Source organism: Littorina saxatilis, linkage group LG6 (genome assembly GCF_037325665.1).
Source record: "Littorina saxatilis isolate snail1 linkage group LG6, US_GU_Lsax_2.0, whole genome shotgun sequence".
Lineage (NCBI taxonomy): Eukaryota > Metazoa > Mollusca > Gastropoda > Littorinimorpha > Littorinidae > Littorina > Littorina saxatilis.
This window is the reverse complement of record NC_090250.1, coordinates 6,023,423-6,044,548: the sequence shown is the minus strand read 5'-3', so window position 1 is coordinate 6,044,548 and position 21,126 is coordinate 6,023,423. Positions and strand designations below refer to the sequence as shown.

General features: G+C 44.4%; 1 protein-coding gene across 1 annotated transcript in view; it reads left to right on the top strand.

The window, feature by feature from the left end:
• Positions 1-11,891: 11,891 nt before the first annotated feature.
• Positions 11,892-21,126, top strand: part of LOC138969605 (glycine receptor subunit alpha-2-like) — a 39,832-nt gene continuing 30,597 nt past the window's right edge. Inside the window, exon 1 of the mRNA XM_070342462.1 lies at positions 11,892-11,896. Within this exon, the coding sequence (XP_070198563.1) occupies positions 11,892-11,896 (5 nt within the window). The remainder of the gene's footprint in view (positions 11,897-21,126) is intronic.

Sequence of the window (21,126 nt, the reverse complement as noted above, 5' to 3'; positions counted from 1 at the left end):
AACATTTGTGTACGAAATGTTAACTCGGAACTCACCTGTCGTGGGGAGTAATTTTCTCGTGTAATGGGCGAGTGCTTTTTTTTGTACTGAGCGAACGACGAAGAAGAAGAATCCCGTGTAACACCCAGGCTGTTCATTTTCGTACGAAATTTTTACTCCGGAGTAAAAATCTCGTGGGAGTAATTTTCTTGTGTTACACCGGCCTCCCGAGCGGAAGTTCGTGGGTTCGAATCTTGGCCGCACCCAGTGGGTTAAGGGTGGAGATTTTTCCGGTATCTCAGGTCAACTTAGTGCTTTATCCCCCTTCGTGTGTACACTCAGCACAAGACCAGGTGCTCACGAAAAAGATCATTTATTGTTATCCATGTCAGAGTTTGGTGGGTTGTCGAGACACGAATACCAAGTATGCATCCCGGCCCCAAAAGCGGCGTATGGCTGCCTGAATGGCGGGGTAAAAACGGTCACACACTTCAAAACCGTGGGCGTGTCAGCCCCTGAACGAAGAAGAAGAAGAAAACACGATCTCTTACACGAGAGTTTCAGCCGGCCATGAACGAAGAAAAAGAAGAAGAAGAAGAAGAAGAAGAAGAAGAAGAAGAAGAAGAAGAAGAAGAAGAAGAAGAAGAAGACACGATCTCCTAGACGAGAAGAGATGTACCTGATGTTATGATGTGTGAGTGTTGATTCCTGCCTGTTGTTAATCAGTGGGCCCCAAATGTCCAACTGTCAGCTTCATGCACTGGGCATTTGATTCGGTTCGTGACTGTGAATGAATTCCGCCTGTTCTCCAGGGTCAGCCATCTTTCACAGTGGAGGGTAGACTGAGTGATACCAGACGCTGTCATCTTGCTCAGATAATTGAGCGCGTAACAGAGATGGGCTCAGAACACGGATACACTGAGAGCCAGACATATAGAAACGCATGTACACACGCACGCATAGACAGACACACGCGCGCACGCACGCGCGCGCACCGGCACGCGCGAGCCGCGCACGTTCGCTTGCACGCGCGCGCACACACGGCACGCACGCACACACGCACGCAATCAAGCACGCACGCACGCACGCATGCACGCACGCACGCACACATACCAGGGGCGGATCAGTTCATTTTATGGGGGGGGTTTCCAAAAGTATATTGTGAAGATATGGGTGTGAAGGCGCAAAGCGCCGAGCCGACGGCGCGAAGCGCCTAGCTTGCTAGGGGGGTCCGGAAAATTTAGAAAAAAAGGATGCAAAATGGTGCAATCTGGTGCATTCTGAGGATGATCATTACCAGTTTCAGGCAGCAGGTTTTGTCACTGATTAATACCCCAAAAATTGAAACTCAACTCAAAAAAACACACAAAAATATTTTATTTTTTGGCTGGGGGGGGGGGGTTCCGGAAACCCCAGAAACCCCCCCCCCCCCCCCCCCCTCGTCCGCCCCTGCATACACACACACACACACACACACACACACACACACACACACACACACACACACACCACGGCAAGACCGTGAACTCTGCAACAACACGCAACACTTCTTTATCAGGACCAACATCTGTACCCCACATATGCCAGCGTCTGTTTTGCCGTCGTCTCAGCTTCTGCTGATATAAGTTATTATGATAAAATTTGTTCTGCGCCGTCTTCATACTGCTTTCACTGTATAACACACTGAGGGATGTCGGTAGGATGTATTTGTTCCGGTAACATTTGCAGGAAGGGTCATGGAAGTTGCGGCCATATTTCAAAGCATGTAGCCGGTTCGTGGCGTCACCTTTCCCTCACAACCAAAGACGCAGCTTTGGTTTAAACGTCGTTTATTTAGATCCATGTTTAAAAAGCCAAATCAAATCAAATCAACATCAACTGTATTATCTCAAATCTGAGAAGTTACATTGGTGGCGCATTAACACGAAGACACACACAACACTGCAACATTGTTAACATTCAAATAAATGTACTCATACATATACATGTACATAGGACAACCATGCATAGACGAATAAATAGCTTTTCCGAAACGACGACAGTATTTTCGGCGTTGCGAGCGACACCAAACAACATCGCTGCATGCTACAGTCGTCCCTGCCCCTTTGACGAGCGGACAGCTCCTAGTAAGGACACCTTCTGTTTTTCCTTTGTCTGTCATCTTGACCAAACATTTCTGTCGGGACGGCTTGGTCACCTGCAAAGAAGGGACACACGAACAAGAACAAAAATGTATTCTGCCATATGTCATGAACGCTGGTATTTGTCCTTTTTAGGACACTGTTAGATGGCCGCAAGGGTGTCCTTTCATCGCAGGTACCCCTGCGGTAGCTGGTAAAAAAAAAAAAATTGATTACTGTGCTGGTTGTAGTTAGCCTTCGAAGTTTGCGCTTTTTGTTGAGTTGTGTAAATGTTCCCAAATGTGCTGATAAGCCTTACAGTGAAGAAACCTTGAAGGATTGCAAGGGATATGACTCGACAAAAGGAATCATTGCTTAATCAGATTCCGATTCATGCTGTCTGGACAATTTCACAGTTTATGATTGTCTGGATGAATGCATATTTTACCGACTAGGTCTAAAAAGGAAGAACAACACAATCAACACGCTGTAATACAAGGGTTCTGGGGTGACCTTCTGAGTTCAGTGTGACCTTGAACAACCAATCGTCCCACAAGACACCAACCGACTAATTAGTGCACCAATTAGTAGTCGACTCGCCGACGGGTGTCGAGGCTGTGCTCCTGAACATAGGTCACATCCGCCACGCGGGATTATGGGAGACAGCTAGGTCGAACAGTGTCCAAGAGTGCATTCATTATGAAGCAATAGATGCATGCAGTTTTATGTTCCCTTAATTTTAGCCTTCACATGCATTGATGTGTGTTCTTGTACTTTTGATATTTGCATCTATCTTGGTGTAACCGTGTGCTGGAAGCGTGTCGTAAGGTATCACAGCACTACAAAGCCGGTATGGTCAAGAGCAGGTGTTCTCGTGGCATTTGAAGCCGGCTTGAAGCTCATTTAGCAATGCTATGCTAATTTGCTATTTTTTTCCCCAATACAAGAGACTATTTGGGACATGATATGTGGATACACTATACAAAGTTTGGGGAGGGGGGGGGGTGATTTTAGCTGCTTTTATGCTGTTAGCACCTCGGTATTGGAGGTATCAGAGACGTCGGCACAGTTAATCTCACTTCTTATTGACTTCTTCTTCTTCTGCGTTCGATGTTACTTCTTATTGACTAAAACTATACTATCAGTCAACCCTCAGTCGTTATTTTCTTCCTAGTACTCAGGGCTAAGCGCAGTATCGTACAGTATTACTGATAATCATAAAACGGTTCTTGATGAGCGCTATTCATCGACACATCACGGCCTCGGGGTGATTTGCAAAGATTCAAAAATAGAAAATGGACATTAAAATTCCACATGTTTCTAGTATTTGCTCTGGGTCAACACTTTCAACCTACCCCCAAAGAAGACACAGAAATACCACACAAAGAGATTGTGGGAAAGCAAACACAAGCATCATTATGTGCATAACAACAATCTATCTGTGGACATTGGTGTTCAGGTCGATAGTGTGGCAATGAATTAGTGCTTGCAGTGCTAATTGCCGACCCCCCCCCCCCCCCCCCCACCCACCCACCCCCTGTTAATGCGTGCATCAGGACTTGCAACGAGGATATTTGGTAAAATCGAGGAGAAGGCGGGGTGAGATCGGCGTGCATCAGTCAACCACATCGAGCGTTTGTGTGAGGAGCACTTACATTGAAGATACTTTTTTCCCTGCGAAATATGTCGTGTAAAGCACCACAGTCTCGTCGGGCTTTTAAAGGGCTTAAAGGCACACTCCGTCCCGTGACAACAGTTGGGCGCACCATCTCGGGTCTCTAGCCAGGCTGTTACACGGGATCACACCATCTCGGGTCTCTAGCCAGGCTGTTACACGGGATCACACCATCTCGGGTCTCTAGCCAGGCTGTTACACGGGATCACACCATCTCGGGTCTCTAGCCAGGCTGTTACACGGGATCACACCATCTCGGGTCTCTAGCCAGGCTGTTACACGGGATCACACCATCCCTCCACTGGCACACGTACCGAGAATCAACCTTCAGAATACGACCAATGAAGAAGGATGCTCGCCGCCTGAAAAACAGAGAAAGAAAGAAATCTGGCAAAAAACGATGGGTTGAAGCAACCTGCATGCAACGGAAGTCAAAACAAACAACAACTTTCAGAATACATGTTATAAGTGAAACCTATGTACGTCAATGCGCGAAATAAGTTCAACCCAAAGTGCCAACCCTGCACACAAAACAGCCACGCGCCAGTCTGGCGGATTTGACGAATGTGAAGAATGTGGGGAATCCACTGTACTTTAATCTAAACGCACACGGCACGATTTGCTCGTGAACCTCCACAAGTACGGTAATTTATCAAAATCAAAGTGAGTGACTGAGCTCTCTGGTCCTGGAAACAGAAAGGAGTCCAGCCCGTCCTCTATGACGCGCCGTCCTTGTAACCAGCTTCACGTACACAAACAAGGGAAGTAAGTCAGTCGTAGTAGTCCAGCCCAACCCTCAAAAGAGTGCTATTTCTTTGCATAGTTTTACGAAATTTATTTAAGCTTTCAAAACTCTTGCTTTGGCAAAGTGAAGGCAGTTCCCTTCGTGGTACGGGCATTATTCTCGTAGCATTATTTGCAGCGCAGAATCTTACGGTGTAACTTTAGAAGCGATCTATAGCTAAGAGCCTTTTTTCAGGTATTTTACCTTTAACTTGACGGTGTCTTGACCGATGGTCCGGGATGTTTTATGTCTTGTTTTGTTGCTGGCGATGTTGACCTGACTTCACTGTATAAATAAAACAGCGGTGCAAATGTGCTGTGCCTTGCATTAATGATGTCTTTTGCCAGGCCGTTTCTTTTCTGTGCGATGTGTCTGGGCCTTCTTGGGTTTTACTTTCACTTTTGTTCTTCTTCTCTTCCTTTTGTGTGTGTGTGTGTGTGTGTGTGTGTGTGTGTGTGTGTGTGTGTGTGTGTGTGTGTGTGTGTGTTTGTGTTTGCGTGCGTGTGTGTGTGTGTGTGTGTGTGTGTGTGTGTGTGCGAGCGTGCGTTCGAGTGTGTGTGTGTGTGTGTGCGTGCGTTCGAGTGTGTGTGTGTGTGCGTGTGTGTGTGCGTGCGGGCGTACGTGCGCGCGTGTGTGTGTGTGCGTGTGTGTGTGTTTGTCTGTGTGTTTGTCTGTTTCTGTGTTAATGTGCAGAAAGCATATCTCTCTCTATGCATGGATTGGGTTGCGCACATTGAACCTTGAGAAGAGGCGTGTAATTCTGTCTTTGTTTTGGCAGAGCAGTTTTGAGTACAGTAATTCGTTATCGTGTTTCGTGGCTCAGAGCTCCACTAGTAAAGCATGATCATACCACCTTCTGAGACTGGAGTACGGTTCCTAGGAACTGCAATTTAACACAAAATAAATACAATTACAGAAACAAACACGCGTCTCTCCGCCATCCCCAGAACTGTCCATCTTGAATAAACCTTTCTATGTTTTTTGGAAACACAGCGAGGGTAAAATGCTGTGCATTGTAAAGAAATCGGAGCTAATATATAAAACAGAACATATCATTGGTAGTTAAGTCCGGCTGTTGTTCTGTATTATTGTTCCCTTTTACTGTCAATTTCATGTTTCTCTCCGTTTAATGCCACGCATAAAACTCCACTTTGTTTTACAACAAAAAGCAAGAGCCTCCCGGTAGGCCCTTGTTTCCTGTCCATTTCATGTTTCCCTCCGTGTGATGCCTCACATAAAAATCCATTTTGTTTGACGACAAAAGGCAAGAGACCGCCTCCCGGTAGGCCATTGTTTTGAAATAACGGTTATCTGTTTCTGACTTTTACGAAAAAGAGGCCCCCAGGGGCGATCACGCGGGGGGAGCTATCAAGGTAAGTGCGCGTGGAGTGTTCTGGGGATCGTTAAATTACACTGCGGTGCAGCCTTTTTGTCTGTGCACTCAACCCGTGGACTGTTCTGTTTGAAGTGCTACTCAGGCGACAAATGTGTGGTTGATATGATGTGTTTTCCATATGGGATGAGTTTTCAATGCGGACTATTGATGTAACAATATCTCAGTGTGAAAACAGATTTTTGAGGTGTCGATAACATCTTAGGAAACCAGCTCTCAGATCGCTTTGAAAGTAATGCGATGAGGTTTTGAGTTTGAATTAATGGTACCCTGTAGCTAGACTGTCTTCACTTTGCAAAAACAATTACATTGAAAGAACAAAAGATGTTGTATAATTCAATCAAAAGTGCGTTTAAGTTATTTCCCTTGGTCATAATATGACTCGATGTGGTCAGTCAAGTTACTGCGGCCGCTGAGTGCAACTGACGTCAACCGGCTCATCACTTTTTTTGAAATTTCAGCACAGGAAAGCAGCAGCGCCCGGATGCTTATTCTCTCGCTTTGATTTAATCAATGAGCATACGTTTGTTGCTTTCTAGAGCAAAGCGTGTCATGCCCGTTTAAATTTAGATGATGAGAGAGGAAGAGAGAGAGAGAGAGAGAGAGAGAGAGAGAGAGAGAGAGAGAAAGAGAGAGAGAGAGAGGGAGAGAGAGTGTGTGTTTGTGTAAGTGTATATGTGTTAGTGTTAGTGTTAGTATGTGTGTTAGTGTGTTAATGTGTTAATTAGTGTGTGTTTGTGTGTGTGTGTGTGACAGTGTGTGTGTGTGTGTGTGTGACAGTGTGTGTGTGTGTGTGTGTGGTGTGTGTGTGTGTGTGTGTGTGTGGTGTGTGTGTGTGTGTGTGACTGTGTGTGTGTGTGAGAGAGAGAATAGTTTGTTCCTGCGTGCATGAGTGTGTCTGTAGTTGGGCAGCATGTACGTGCGTGCGCGTGTTTATCTGTGACGTTGATGATAATTGACACCACGCTGTTAGCCCAATAACCCTGACCCGACCACAGGCGGAAGGTATCGTCCACTGGACTACTACTATCACAGAAAGACTACAAGGTCTGTCACTCACCTTCGAGTCTTCTGTGTTCTTGGAGTCGCTTCCTGGGGAAAAATATTGTTCAAGACGGTTTGCCTCTTCCTACAGTCTGTGTAAGGTCAAATAAATACAGTGGAATGATTGTTTGAACTATTATGTGCCTTTAGTTTTCAGCTTCCGTCCGCTGCAGGTTGTTTTTAACCATCATTTGGACGAATCTTCGTTTGCGAGCCGCTAATCCACTTGGGGACAAATCATGTATCCGCACCGAATATGCATACCAGCGCTCATTGGTTAATAACAGGATATTCGATGATTATTTTCCCGTGGGTAGCTTCCCTTTGCTGCACAATATTTACATAATGTTTTAGACCAATGAGCTCTGGTATGCATATTCGGTATGTTTAGGGAACAGAGGATGATTGATTCCTGCGAGAGAAAAAACAAGTCGCGTAAGGCGAAAATACAACATTTAGTCAAGTAGCTGTCGAACTCATAGAATGAAACTGAACGCAATGCCATTTTTCAGCAAGACCGTATACTCGTAGCATCGTCAGTCCACCGCTCATGGCAAAGGCAGTGAAATTGACAAGAAGAGCGGGGTAGTAGTTGCCCTAAGAAGGATAGCACGCTTTTCTGTACCTCTCTTTGTTTTAACTTTCTGAGCGTGTTTTTAATCCAAACATATCATATCTATATGTTTTTGGAATCAGGAACCGACAAGGAATAAGATGAAAGGGTTTTTAAATTGATTTCGACAATTTAATTTTGATAATAATTTTTATATATTTAATTTTCAGAGCTTGTTTTTAATCCAAATATAACATATCTATATGTTTTTGGAATCAGAAAATGATGGAAAATAAGATGAACGTAAATTTGGGTCGTTTTATAAATGTTTATTTTTTTTACAATTTTCAGATTTTTAATGACCAAAGTCATTAATTAATTTTTAAGCCACCACGCTGAAATGCAATACCGAAGTCCGGGCTTTGTCGGAGATTACTTGACCAAAATTTCAACCAATTTGGTTGAAAAATGAGAGCGTGACAGTGCCGCCTCAACTTTCACGAAAAGCCGGATATGACGTCATCAAAGACATTTATCAAAAAAATGAAAAAAAAACGTCTGGGGATTTCATACCCAGAAATTCTCATGTCAAATTTCATAAAGATCGGACCAGTAGTTTAGTCTGAATCGCTCTACACACACACACACACACACACACGCACATACACCACGACCCTCGTCTCGATTCCCCCCTCTACGTTAAAACATTTAGTCAAAACTTGACTAAATGTAACAAGTCGCGTAAGGCGAAAATACAATATTTAGTCAAGTAGCTGCCATTTTTCAGCAAGACCGTATACTCGTAGCATCGTCAGTCCACCGCTCATGGCAGCCAAAGGCAGTGAAATTGACAAGAAGAGCGGGGTAGTAGTTGCGCTAAGAAGGATAGCACGCTTTTCTGTACCTCTCTTTGTTTTAACTTTCTGAGCGTGTTTTTAATCCAAACATATCATATCTATATGTTTTTGGAATCAGGAACCGACAAGGAATAAGATGAAAGTGTTTTTAAATTGATTTGGACAATTTAATTTTGATAATAATTTTTATATATTTAATTTTCAGAGCTTGTTTTTAATCCGAATATAACATATTTATATGTTTTTGGAATCAGCAAATGATGGAGAATAAGATAAACGTAAATTTGGATCGTTTTATAAATTTTTATTTTTTTTTACAATTTTCAGATTTTTAATGACCAAAGTCATTAATTAATTTTTAAGCCACCAAGCTGAAATGCAATACCGAAGTCCGGGCTTCGTCGAAGATTACTTGACCAAAATTTCAACCAATTTGGTTGAAAAATGAGGGCGTGACAGTGCCGCCTCAACTTTCACGAAAAGCCGGATATGACGTCATCAAAGACATTTATCAAAAAAATGAAAAAAATGTTCGGGGATTTCATACCCAGGAACTCTCATGTCAAATTTCATAAAGATCGGTCCAGTAGTTTAGTCTGAATCGCTCTACACACACACACACACACACACACACGCACAGACAGACAGACACACATACACCACGACCCTCGTTTCGATTCCCCCTCGATGTTAAAATATTTAGTCAAAACTTGACTAAATATAAAAAGACTGCTGGCAATGCCGACAATGTATCCTTGAATTACATCTCTTTCGTAATCGCATTAAGAGGTCCAAACGAAAACATTCCTGTCGTGGCTTCTATGTTGCAAGCTCTCTCTCTCTCTCTCTCTCTCTCTTACCTTCATTCGCAATCAAATCAGAGAGATTACTATGAGCGGCAAGGCAACAGCAACAGCAACCATCAGTATCAAAATGACCAGGACAGGGGACAGAGTAACGCGATGCAGAGTATTCAGTCCGATATAACCCGTACTCTCAAACAGGCTGTTGGCAGGATAGAGGCTTCGAATGCACACCAAGGACAAAAAATAGAACAACGCATTAAGAGCGTAGAGGACAAAGTAGAGAGAAGACTTACCAACCTTGAACACAAATATGATCAGCTGGCAAATGGTGTTGGAGATCTCGCATCACAATTTCAGACATTAGAGACAGAAAACCGGCAACTTCGAGGTGAGCTCGAAAGCTTAAGACAGAAAGAGGATTATCTGGACAACTCAAGTCGGAGGAACAATCTGATTTTTGTAGGACTGGACACAGTAGGAACCAGAGACCAATGTGAGTTTTGGGAAGAAAATGAAAAGAAGATTTTGGACCTTATACGCTACGGCATGGGAGTTAGGGAAGAAATAGATCTGGAAAGAGTGTATAGGTCTGGCAAAGTGACTGTTGCTAAGTTCCTGTCCTATAAGCAAAAGGAGTTCGTACTTTCACAGGCACGGAGCCTGAAAGACTCAGACACATATTGTGATGTGTACGTGCGTGAGGACTTTTCTGAAACAGTGCAGGAGAAGAGAAGACGGCTTCTGCCCACCCAACGGGACCTGCGGCAGAGAGGCTACAAAGCAACCCTGTCGTACGACAAGCTGATGACCAATGAAGCCGTCTTCGTCTTTGATGTCTCCAGCGGCAGTGTCATCAGGCAGGAGCGCTTCAGGCGGAGACCCACGGGACCAGCGCAACGCAGGGGAACCAGCCCTCAGCCGTCAAGTCACAGTAACCCCCCACGCACTTTGCAAACCCCGTCCCAACACCCAACACCTTCACCGACCCCGTCCCTACCCCAACCCTCACCACCACGACACCGCACTGAGCCACCAGGGATGCAGCCGACGACGGAGGAGCTCCCGCCTCAACAGTCATCGCGGATGGGTGGCGGCCACAGAGCGCCGCCCCCCGACCGCATGGAGCCCGTCCAACCCCACGCAGACGGAGGACAGCGGAGTCCAGTGCAGCGTGCAGACGGCGACCCACCCTACGACAGCCAGCGGGACCCGGCACGGGACTCGCCCCAACACGTCCTCTCGTCCCACGACTTCCCAGCGCTGCCCCATCGGCCGCCCCAGTCCCCTGTTGCCAGCCCCTCCACCTCCAGCGCAGATGGCTTTACCCCCCTTTGGCGTGACGCTGACCATAGGGACACCCTTGCAGGCAGGGGGCGGGGTAGAGGCTCTCCGACGACCAGCAGTCACCCTCACGACAGTGGCGGGCGCGGCGGGGATCTAGGTGGCGTACCGAGGGCACGGCTTGACGGCGGCGGTGATGGAAACACGGCCACAGCCGAACCTCCAGGCGTGATGACGCGCAGCAGGCTACAGACGGGCTCCACCTCTGGAACTCCCCGTGGACCAAACCACGGCACCAAGACGCAGCGCCAAGGTCGTATCGACATCATGCTTGGCGGCAGCAACAGAGCGCCTGTTCCTGGGACGCAGGGTGATCCTGACCCTGGCACTCACCGGCGTCAGGGCCGCAGCGCCGACAAGCAGAGAGACAACAGCAGCATGTGACGGTGCGGCAACGATAGGCCAAACAACGCACCGAGAGATAGAGCAAAGGGTATCATTCGTTTCCTGAGTTGGAACATCGATGGACTTGCAACGAAAATAGCAGACCCCGATTTCGTGAGTTATATACACAACTTTAACGTCGTTTGCCTAGTTGAAACGTTCCTGGATAAATCGTTCATTTTGAGTAACACGTTCTGCGACTTTGTAGTATTTTCGAGCTCGGCTGTCAAACTGACTGACAAAGGCCGTAGGTCAGGTGGGGTCATTATACTGGTAAAAAAGGAAATAGCTAAATTGTTTGATGCGATTGAGGTAACGTACGATCACATGGTCTGTCTCAAAATATCGAAGACACTGTGGAATCTGGACAAAGATGTTATATACCTAGCCGCGTATATCCCTCCCCAAACTTCACCGTACTATGATACCTCCCAGGCCAAATGTCACATTGAACAAACTGAACTATGTATGTTAGACATGTTAGAAAGGTACGGAGAAGTTTACATCATCCTATGTGGGGACATGAACGCAAGAACTGGGTCCTTGCAAGCTATTGCTGACTCAGAAAATCAGTTAGACGACCCGTGCAACCATCAAGTTCTGTATAGTCCTTCTCGATTGTCAGAGGATCGGACAATTAACACGTTTGGCTGGGAACTCTTGTCGTTATGTTCTAGTTTTGGTCTGTGTCTGCTAAATGGTTTTTGCACGCCCTCTTCGTCTAAGCATTTTACATACATATCCAGACATGGAAATAGTGTAAACGACTACTTTATCATCTCAGAAGAGTTATCATCCCTCTGCCTGGGCTTGACCGTCGAAGAGAGAATTGAATCCCCACATATGCCGCTATGCTTAACACTTACAGGCCCCACTAACAAGAACACAGGGCAAACAGAAAACGAAACAAAGAAAGGGGTACGAGTTAAGATGTCATGGGATACACATAAAGAACATGAGGTAAGAGAGCTTATTGACTCGGAATCATTCGCTGGTAAACTCGAAGAGGCGGGGCAGATGATAAGTGGGGATATTGATGGATCAGTAAAGTTGTTCAACCGTGCCCTTAAGGAGGTAACTAAGCCAATGGAAATTACTGTTAAGAATGGTTCTGTTTCGGTCGGTGAGAAAAACAAATGGTTTGACTTTGAATGTCAACAGCAAAAAAGGTTGACACGAAAAGCTCTTCGAAGGTACAAGAAAAACAAAACAGCTCTTGACATGGAGAAGAGAACAGATAAAATCAGTTTTAAAGAATGTGAAAAAGAAGCAGAGCGGTGTAAAACGGTATATTTAGATGAAAGGAGGAAGTACAACCAGCTGCTGAAAAATAAAAAGATTACATTTAAACAGAACAAAGTGTCACTTTTACTTGCCAGCATTCATGACCCTCAAAGCTTTTGGAGGGAAATTAGAAAATTCAAGAGAAAGGGAAGAAGCTCGCCTAGCATTAGTAAAGATGACTGGTTTAACCATTTTAACGGCGTGTTTAATAATTTAGCTGCTGGAGCGACTCCTGTTCAGCAAACCGAGTTATCCGCGGAAGAGGTCCCGGACCTCGACATGGACGAGCTAAATAAAGATATATCTGAAGGAGAGGTAAGAGAAGCCATTAGAGGGCTGAAAAAAGGCAAAGCAACAGGTATAGATGAAATCCCAAACGAGTTGCTTCGCATCGCAGGTGATGATGTTACTACTTACCTGGTAGAGCTTTTTAACAAACTGTTCCACACAGGAACATACCCAGCTGAGTGGGCCAAAGCCATTATTCACCCAATCTTCAAAAAAGGCAACGATGAGAACCCTGACAATTACAGGGGCGTGTCGCTGCTAAGCTGTGTCAGTAAACTGTATACTGCCATCATTAACAATAGATTGACTAAGTGGGCTGAAATGAACAATGTCATGTCTGAGTCCCAAGCTGGGTTCAGAAAAGGGTATACGACAGTGGACCATATTTTCACGTTATATGCAGCTGTAAGCAAGCAACTTAAACAACACAAGAAACTGTATGTGGCCTTTGTGGACTTCCAAAAGGCGTTCGACACCGTCAAAAGAGATGTACTATGGAATGTACTGCTCAAGATCGGCATTGGGGGAAAAATGCTTCAAACACTCAGAGCAATGTACTCAAACGTATTATCTTGTGTTCGGTGTAACTCTGACTACACGGCCTTTTTTGAGTGTATGCAAGGTCTCAAACAAGGATGCTTGGCAAGCCCAATCCTGTTCTCTTTTTTGATTAACGAACTTGCGTCTGAAATGATTCTAAAAGGGAGGCATGGAATTCAACTTCTTCCGGGTGAAATTGAACTATTTATCATGATGTTTGCTGACGACATAGCATTGCTTTCAGTGACACCGGTGGGACTACAAAACCAGTTAAATATATTGCATGAAGTTGCCAACAGATTAGGTTTAAAGGTAAACAAAGAAAAAACAAAAGTGTTGGTATTTCGCAACGGTGGATACTTGGGGAAAAACGAAGCCTGGACATTTGGTCACGACAACATGTACGTTACCAACTCGTATAAATATCTCGGCTTAACCTTGACCACCAAAGTTTCCATCCAACGATGCTTTGAAGACTCTATTGTACGAGCTAAGCGTGGTGTTATCGACATTTTTAGAGTTTTGTGGAATATTGGATGTTATGATCTAAACCTTTTTTTCACACTCTTTGATACACAGATTACCCCCATATTGCTATACGGTTCAGAAATGTGGGGTTGTTTTGATTGCTCTAACATTGAAAAGGTACACATGTTCGCATGCAAACGGATAATAGGTGTTTCCCCCCAAAGTCCCAACTGCATGGTATACGGAGAACTCGGTAGATTTCCCCTATCAGTCCTCGCTGCTACCAGATGCGTCAAATATTGGTTGCGGCTAAATCGCCTCCCCAACACAAGATATGTAAAAATGGCCCATGTGATGATGAGGAACATGGCAGACAGAGGAACAGACAATTGGTCCGCTAGGGTCAGAAACCTCCTATGTGAAAATGGGTTTGGACATGTGTGGACGTACGGCTATGTCGGCAACGAAAAACACTTTATCAAGGCTTTTCAACAACGCCTAAAAGACTGCTTTACCCAGAACTGGCATAGTAAGCTAGAAGACAGTGAGAGGTATGACACATACAAATTGTTTAAACCTGACTTAGGAAGAGAAAAGTACCTTGACCAAATAGACAATCCATATATTCAAAAAGTGTTCACAAAACTCAGACTTGGGGTTTCACCCTTGATGTGCAACAAACAGAGATATTCTGCAAACGGTTCCCATGTTTGCCCACTTTGCAGATACCCTCACGAAAACGAGCACCACTTTCTTTTTAAGTGTCCAGTATACTCTGATATAAGAGAAACTTACCTGGGAAATGTCTTTGAAATCGGTCAACTAGAAAACTCGTCAATGCAGATACTACTAACACAAAACAAAAGTAGGTTGTGGGCACTCTCCCGGTATACATTTTATGCATTCAGGCATCGACAGCAACTGCTAGGCTAAAATGAATGTGTGTAAATGATTTTCGATCGCTATGTTCCAACCCTTAGCACTGTATTATGCACTTGTTCTTACTTGTTTGTGAGAGAGTATACATTGAATGGAAACTCTACTCCCCCCTTGTACAAACACAACAGTGTGGTTTACAATAAAATTTCTGAGTTCTGAGTTCTGAGTTCTGAGTTCTCTCTCTCTCTCTCTCTCTCTCTCTCTCTCTTTTACCGTCGATCACTTTACATGTGCAACCTCAATTAACATGTTGCATGTTTCGCTTTTGATTTGTATGTTGCTTACTTTGTCATTTTGTGCTTACTTGTCGATTGTTTGCTGGTTCGTTCGTTTAATTTGTTTAAGTTTGTCATGTTGCTTTACTTGTTTATCCTTTATTAGACATTTGAATTAGAAGTAAGGACAGGTTGTAAGAAAAAGCGTCGCCTTAAACCTCTATCCTTGAAAAATAAAGTTCCATCATCATCATCATCATCATCATCATCATCATCTCTCTCTCTCTCTCTCTCTCTCTCTCTCTCTCTCTCTCTCTCTCTTCTCTCTCTCTTTCTCTCTCTCTCTAGATCTCTCTTTCTCTTTCTCTCTCTCTCTCTCTCCTTCTCTCTCTCTCTCTCTCTCTTCTCTCTCTCTCTCTCTCTCTCTCTCTCTCTCTCTCTCTCTCTCTCTCTCTCTCTCTCTCTCTCTCTCTCTCTCTCTCTCTCTCTCTCCCCGACACTTCATATCCCAGTATTCGCAATCACAATGTGTAATATGCACACAGCGGGTTGTGGGCCCTTGGACTCCCGGACACTCTAAAACTCCGCTTGGGGGTCCATGGACCCTCTGAAAATTAAAAGTGGGGTCCCGGGACCCTCTAGGTGAGTCCTAAGGGGGTCTTTACAGCACTGCTCACATCATATCAAAGTGTGTTTGCGCCCATGCTTTGCAAGAAAAGATAAAACTTGTTGCTTGCAACCTGTGACCATCAGATCATCTGTGCGAGTTTCATTGGGAGAATATTTCATGCATCGCTGATTCTAAAACACAGGCAAAACGCATGCTGTGCCTTGTATTGATTTGTTTGAACGGATCAAATAAAACGCAGGTTATCAGTAAATGACAGTCCCGTCTGTTGTTTCGTTATGATGTAAAACATGTTTGTTGTTGGCGATTGTTCGGAGCGTAGGGGAAGGTCGCCTAATATTGACAACTTTTTGTTTCATGCTGATAACAGTCCTAATGAGCTGTCATATAAAGCAACTTTTGTGAGTTAACTGCTGTGTCTGTAGGCCGTTCTAAGCGTCACATTTAGAGAGAACGCTGCCGAAAGTGTACACAAGTGAAAACCATTAACGGTTCTGTGGTTTTGACACGTTCAAGCTATCCAGAGAGGGTGAATGCGATGGCATTATTTTGAGCGCTCTAGCACCGTTGGGTTGTTAGAACCGGAGGTGGTCCATATTAGGAGCCGGTCCATATTAGGCGACCTTCCCCTACCTGAGCTTTATCAAACTAAACAGTCGCGGGGCCATTTGGTACAGAGAACGTTGCCCCGTCGTCCAAATGGGAAGACTATGCGTGCAACAGTTTTGAACCACTCCGCAAAAAAATAATTCAAACAACCACAAACAAATAAACGTTTACTGGGTCAAGCCAACCTATCAAACGCAGATTTAACAGCTTGGTATTAGGTTAGCGTGGTCCCGCAGAAGGCAGCCCGAACAGAAGTTAGAAAAAGGCTGCAAACAGAAAGCATCGGTGCACTAAACATGTCAGCTACCCCTCACCCTCCACCTTTAAACATGTCATCTTTACATATCTCATCGAGCACGTGGGCCTGCACAAACGGACTTCCCACAACAACAAAACAGCCATTTTTCGTCCTTCTCTCCCTACCTGCAAAAACCATATACAGGTTAGTATTTTAGCGTCACAGAGAGCAAATTATGCGCTAACCTGGGCCCGTATGCTTATGGGGGAAGTTCGCGACAACTCCCGAAGTTTTGAGTGACATCGGAAGTACTTGCCTCACTTTCGTATGCATGGGCCGGAAAAAGGGTTTACCTCGAAGCAAAGCGAGGAAGTAACTCAGGGTATTTTGCGACTACTTCTAAAGTTTTGAGTGACATCGGAAGTACATCCTCACTTTCGCATGCATGGGACGAAAAAAGAGTTTACTTTGGAAGCTAACGAGGAAGTAAATGAGGGTAAATGTACTACAGCCAGACCCAGTAGTAAACACGCTACTTCCACAGTTTCTCAGTGCAAAAAGGCAGGGCTTTTCTTCAGTTTTTCATGTCAAACCGAGCTGACGCTCCCAAAGAGAGAAAATAGAGGGAAAAGTCGTATCTTCTGCATGCATTTCGTGCAAATTTCCCTGAATACAAACCTGAGTTGCCAGCTTTGACTTTTGTTTGTTCTGGGTCATTGGCCACCACTCTTTCATTCCCGCTTATACGAGGGGGTTACTGTGTTTCTATGAAAATGGGCGTCGTTGTGTGCATGTGTGAGTGTGTGTGTGTGTGTGTGTGTGTGTGTGTGTTTGTGTGCGTGCGTGCGTGTGTTTGTGTGCATGTGTGTGTGTGTGTGTGTGTGTGTTCGAGTGTTGAAGTGTAAGTTTCTGCTATTTTTTTTCATTGCTTTATCTGTGTGTGTGTGTGTGTGTGTGTGTGTGTGTGTGTGTGTGTGTGTGTGTGTGTTCGACGTTATGTGTGTGTTCGACGGTATGTGTGTGTGTGTGTGTGTGTGTGTGTGTATGTGTGTGTGTGTGTGTGTGTGTGTGTACCCACTCCCCACACTATGATGAGCTGACTATATTTGCGCCTTGATATTTTATTCATGTTCTTACGTTTTATGCTGTTTATTGTGATTCACCACACCCGAGTTTATCGTAATTGAGATAATAAAGTGTTCTATGTCTATGTATTATGTCTAATACACATGCACACACGCACGTAGGCTACAAAAATCCAATCTTGACTTTGAACTTTATATAAACATACATCCTCTTCACAATTAACGAGGACAAACGTAATTTACAAAAACCTAAGTACAACAATTTTTCTGTTTTAAAAATTCGGACACACATTTTTTCAAATAATATGAAATTCGCTGAACTTATCTTCTTTTCACTACACCTTATATCTTGATTCCCAAAAAATGGAGTTCTGCCTTTTTAAATTTACCAGTAACACAAACATTCGCTCTGACCAAACTTTTTTTGTCCAGCAGTTTTACCGATACACAATCATTAAAAAAACACTACAAAAAGAGTTTTTAAGTTAACCGACTTCGCTACCACATAAACAACCTTTTTTTATTGTCCCCAACATTCTGGTCAACGAAATCATTATTATAGACAGTCATTCTATTTAAGGACAATTATCACAGCTTTCGTTCAACCAGTTAAAAACAACAATTATAGTAAAAGCTACAGCGCGATCAACGTTTGCCCATTTACGAACTCGCGATGAGATTTGTTTCTTCTGGTCACCAAGCCTACCGTTTACAAACGCATGCGCACTAATTGGGATTCCCCCAATTTTCTCGACCTTGACCTCAGAACTCTCGAAGCCACTACTTCGGCGTTCAATTTAGCTCGTGCATACCGAGTAGCTGGCAACTTTGCTTTCGAAGTTCCCACTTCCAATGTCAAGGGCCTCTCGCTTGACATAATCATACGACGATATCGCATCTCAAGGGTCCTTACCCATCCAAAAGAAACCTCCAGCGCATACTACAATTGCAGGACATTCCGTTTTTAAAGGCAGCTCATTGGGAAATTATCTCAGACACAATATCGAAGACGTGAAATGCGTCAATCGAGCAACTGTCGTAACTTGGCTACAATGAGACGGTCTCCTACCTTGCACCATAGACACGGACTGTGACATTCTTGTTTAATTTAGGTGAAATGCTTAAAACAGAGTGACTCAAAAGCGACAGTTCGATCAGTTACTGACCGAAAAAAACGTGCTCGAGTCATTCGGCGAAGGTGGCGAGCTTTCATAACTCAGAATGCCTTTTTTCATCATGCCTCTATTCTACACGAGTAACATAGTGCAGTGGTAACGGTTCCGGACTCTCGTTCATTCGCTCCGGGTTCAAGTTCCGCCGGGAGCTATATATTTTTTATTAATCTTTTCCTTTTTAAGCCTCCGCAATTGCATTCCGGCTGCAAAAACCGGGTTTTGCCTCTGTGTTAATTTTATTCATTTGCAAAAGAAACCTTCCTATGCTTTGAAAAAATCATATCATGTCTTGACTTTCAACTGTACGCGCGTGTGTATATGTGTGTCACTACGGTGAGTATGTGTGTGTGTGTGTGTGTGTGTGTGTGTGTGTGTATGTGTGTGTGTGTGTGTGTGTGTGTGTGACGTGTCACTTGTGTCATCATAGTTTCAGTGTGTGTATGAGTGTAGATTGAGAGAGAATGAGAGAAAGTGAGAGAGAGTGAGTGTGTGGTTATTTGTTTGTGACTGTGTGCGTGCGTGTATGGGTGCGTGTGTGTGTGTATATGTGTGCGCGCGAGCGCGCGCGCGTGTGTGTGTGTGCAGTGTGTGGTGTGTGTGTGTGTGTTTATGTGTGCCCGGTCAGTCAGTGTCACTTGTGTCATAGTGTCAGTATGTGCATGAGTGTACGTTTGTCTGTGTGTGCGTGTGTCGTAAGAGAGAGAGAGAGAGAGAGAGAGAGAGAGAGAGAGAGAGAGAGAGAGAGAGAGAGAGAGAGAGAGAGAGAGCGACACTTCTTTGGCAATTTTGGACCAGACAGCGTCTTTATGTTTAACAGTTAGACTGTTCTGAAATTTGGACAGAATAACCGTTCTTTCGTAAAACACTTCTGTCAAGAGTACAGCAATTTCACCATCTGAAAAAGGCGCAGAACGCCCCTCTGTGTCTACTTTCTTTTTGAGCGGCACACGTGCCTTGGGGCCATTTTCGTTGACTGAAATGTTGATAGAAACGTGCGCATGCGTATTAGTAGGGATTCCCCCAATTTCCCCGACCTTGACCTTAATACTCTCGCTGTCACTACTTTGGCGTTCAAGTCAGTTCATGCATTGTGAACAGTTAGAAAGTTGACTTCGGGAGTTCCCACTTCGAAAAGAGGCCTCTACTTCCAGTGTTTCTTACTTCTAGTTCATGCATACGGGCCCTGGAAAGAACAACAGAGAGTATTTCATTCCACAAACACCGACTCGTGAACAGCGTTAAATAATGATTTATTACCTCAAACAGCCTATGAATGTAGCACTCTCATGGAAGCAAAACCCGCTTCCTCCCTGGAATGGCCTCTGTTCGTCAACAGTGACAACAACATCCAGAAACCCCTTGTCGAATACTTATGCGAAGACCATCGCACGACGAAGGAAAGATTTGACGACTCGTCCTCAGCAAAACATGTGGCAGTGAGAAGGTGATAACTCGCTGAAGTTCCCCTAGAGTGCCGAATATTCTATTCGGTGAAATCCATCATACTCTAGAAACCGTCGTATTCGATCCTTCTTCTTCTGCCGCTGAGTGTCAAGTGCGCCGTCCTTGTGTCTCTCACAGACCACCTAGCCAATAACACGTGACTGACCTTGTCACATAATTATCAAGTTCAGCAATCCACAATTCTGCCTCGCAAAGCAGAATTAGCCCCGAAAAATCCGTGCGCCACAAAATCCGTGCTCTGCGCTGTCAGCAAAACTCTGCCGTATAGCCCCGACTCACGCACAGGCGCTTTCAGTCGCAATTGACCAAGAGAAGGCACCCCACTGAGTGACACTTTCTTGGTCTATGTCACCAGATCGTGACAACATGGAAAGCCACTATCTTTTTTACCAATTCCAATCTGGTTTTCGTAAGTTTCATTCTTGTTCCACGGCTCTTGTCCGTCTCTGTGACACCTGGCTGTCGGCTATCAACGATTCCAAATTAGTTGGTGCAGTTTTCCTCGATCTGAGGAAAGCGTTTGAAACAGTCGATCACAATATTCTCATAACTAAACTAAAGTTTTATATAAACAACAGTGATACAGTTAAGTTGCTTGCATCGTTCATCACGAACAGATCCCAGCGGGTATATCTAAATGGTCAATATTCACAAGATGGTGTTCTAAATTGCGGAGTTCCTCAGGGGTCCATTCTTGGCCCACTTTTATTTAGTATCTTCATAAACGACCTACCTTTGCATATTACGAATAAAAATGTATCTTGTGAGCTTTTTGCTGATGATAGCTCTCTTCACTCATCGTCCAAAAAAATAGTTCAAGTGGAGGCTGACCTTCAGCAGGGAATCAACGACGTTGAACAGTGGTGTAGTAACAACAAAATGACCCTGCATCCCAAAAAATCCAGCAGTATGGTAGTCACATCTAGACAGAAACATCAGAGAGCACCCCTTCTCCTCAACTTAAAACTGCACTCAGATCCTATAGAACAGGTTTCATCACACAGAGTACTAGGAATTGAAGTTGACCAGGAGCTTAGGTGGAACATACACGTTAAGAATATCTGTAAAAAGCTGTCAAGCAATCTCCATCTCTTATCTAAACTAAAACCCTTTGTAGACAAGGAGGGACTGAAAATGTTTTACGTGGCACACTGTCTATCATATATTAATTATGCCTCCACTGTATGGTGCGGTGCCAGTGAAAATATAATGAAAAAACTAAACTCCTTGCACAGAAGAGGTGCTAAGCTTATTGTA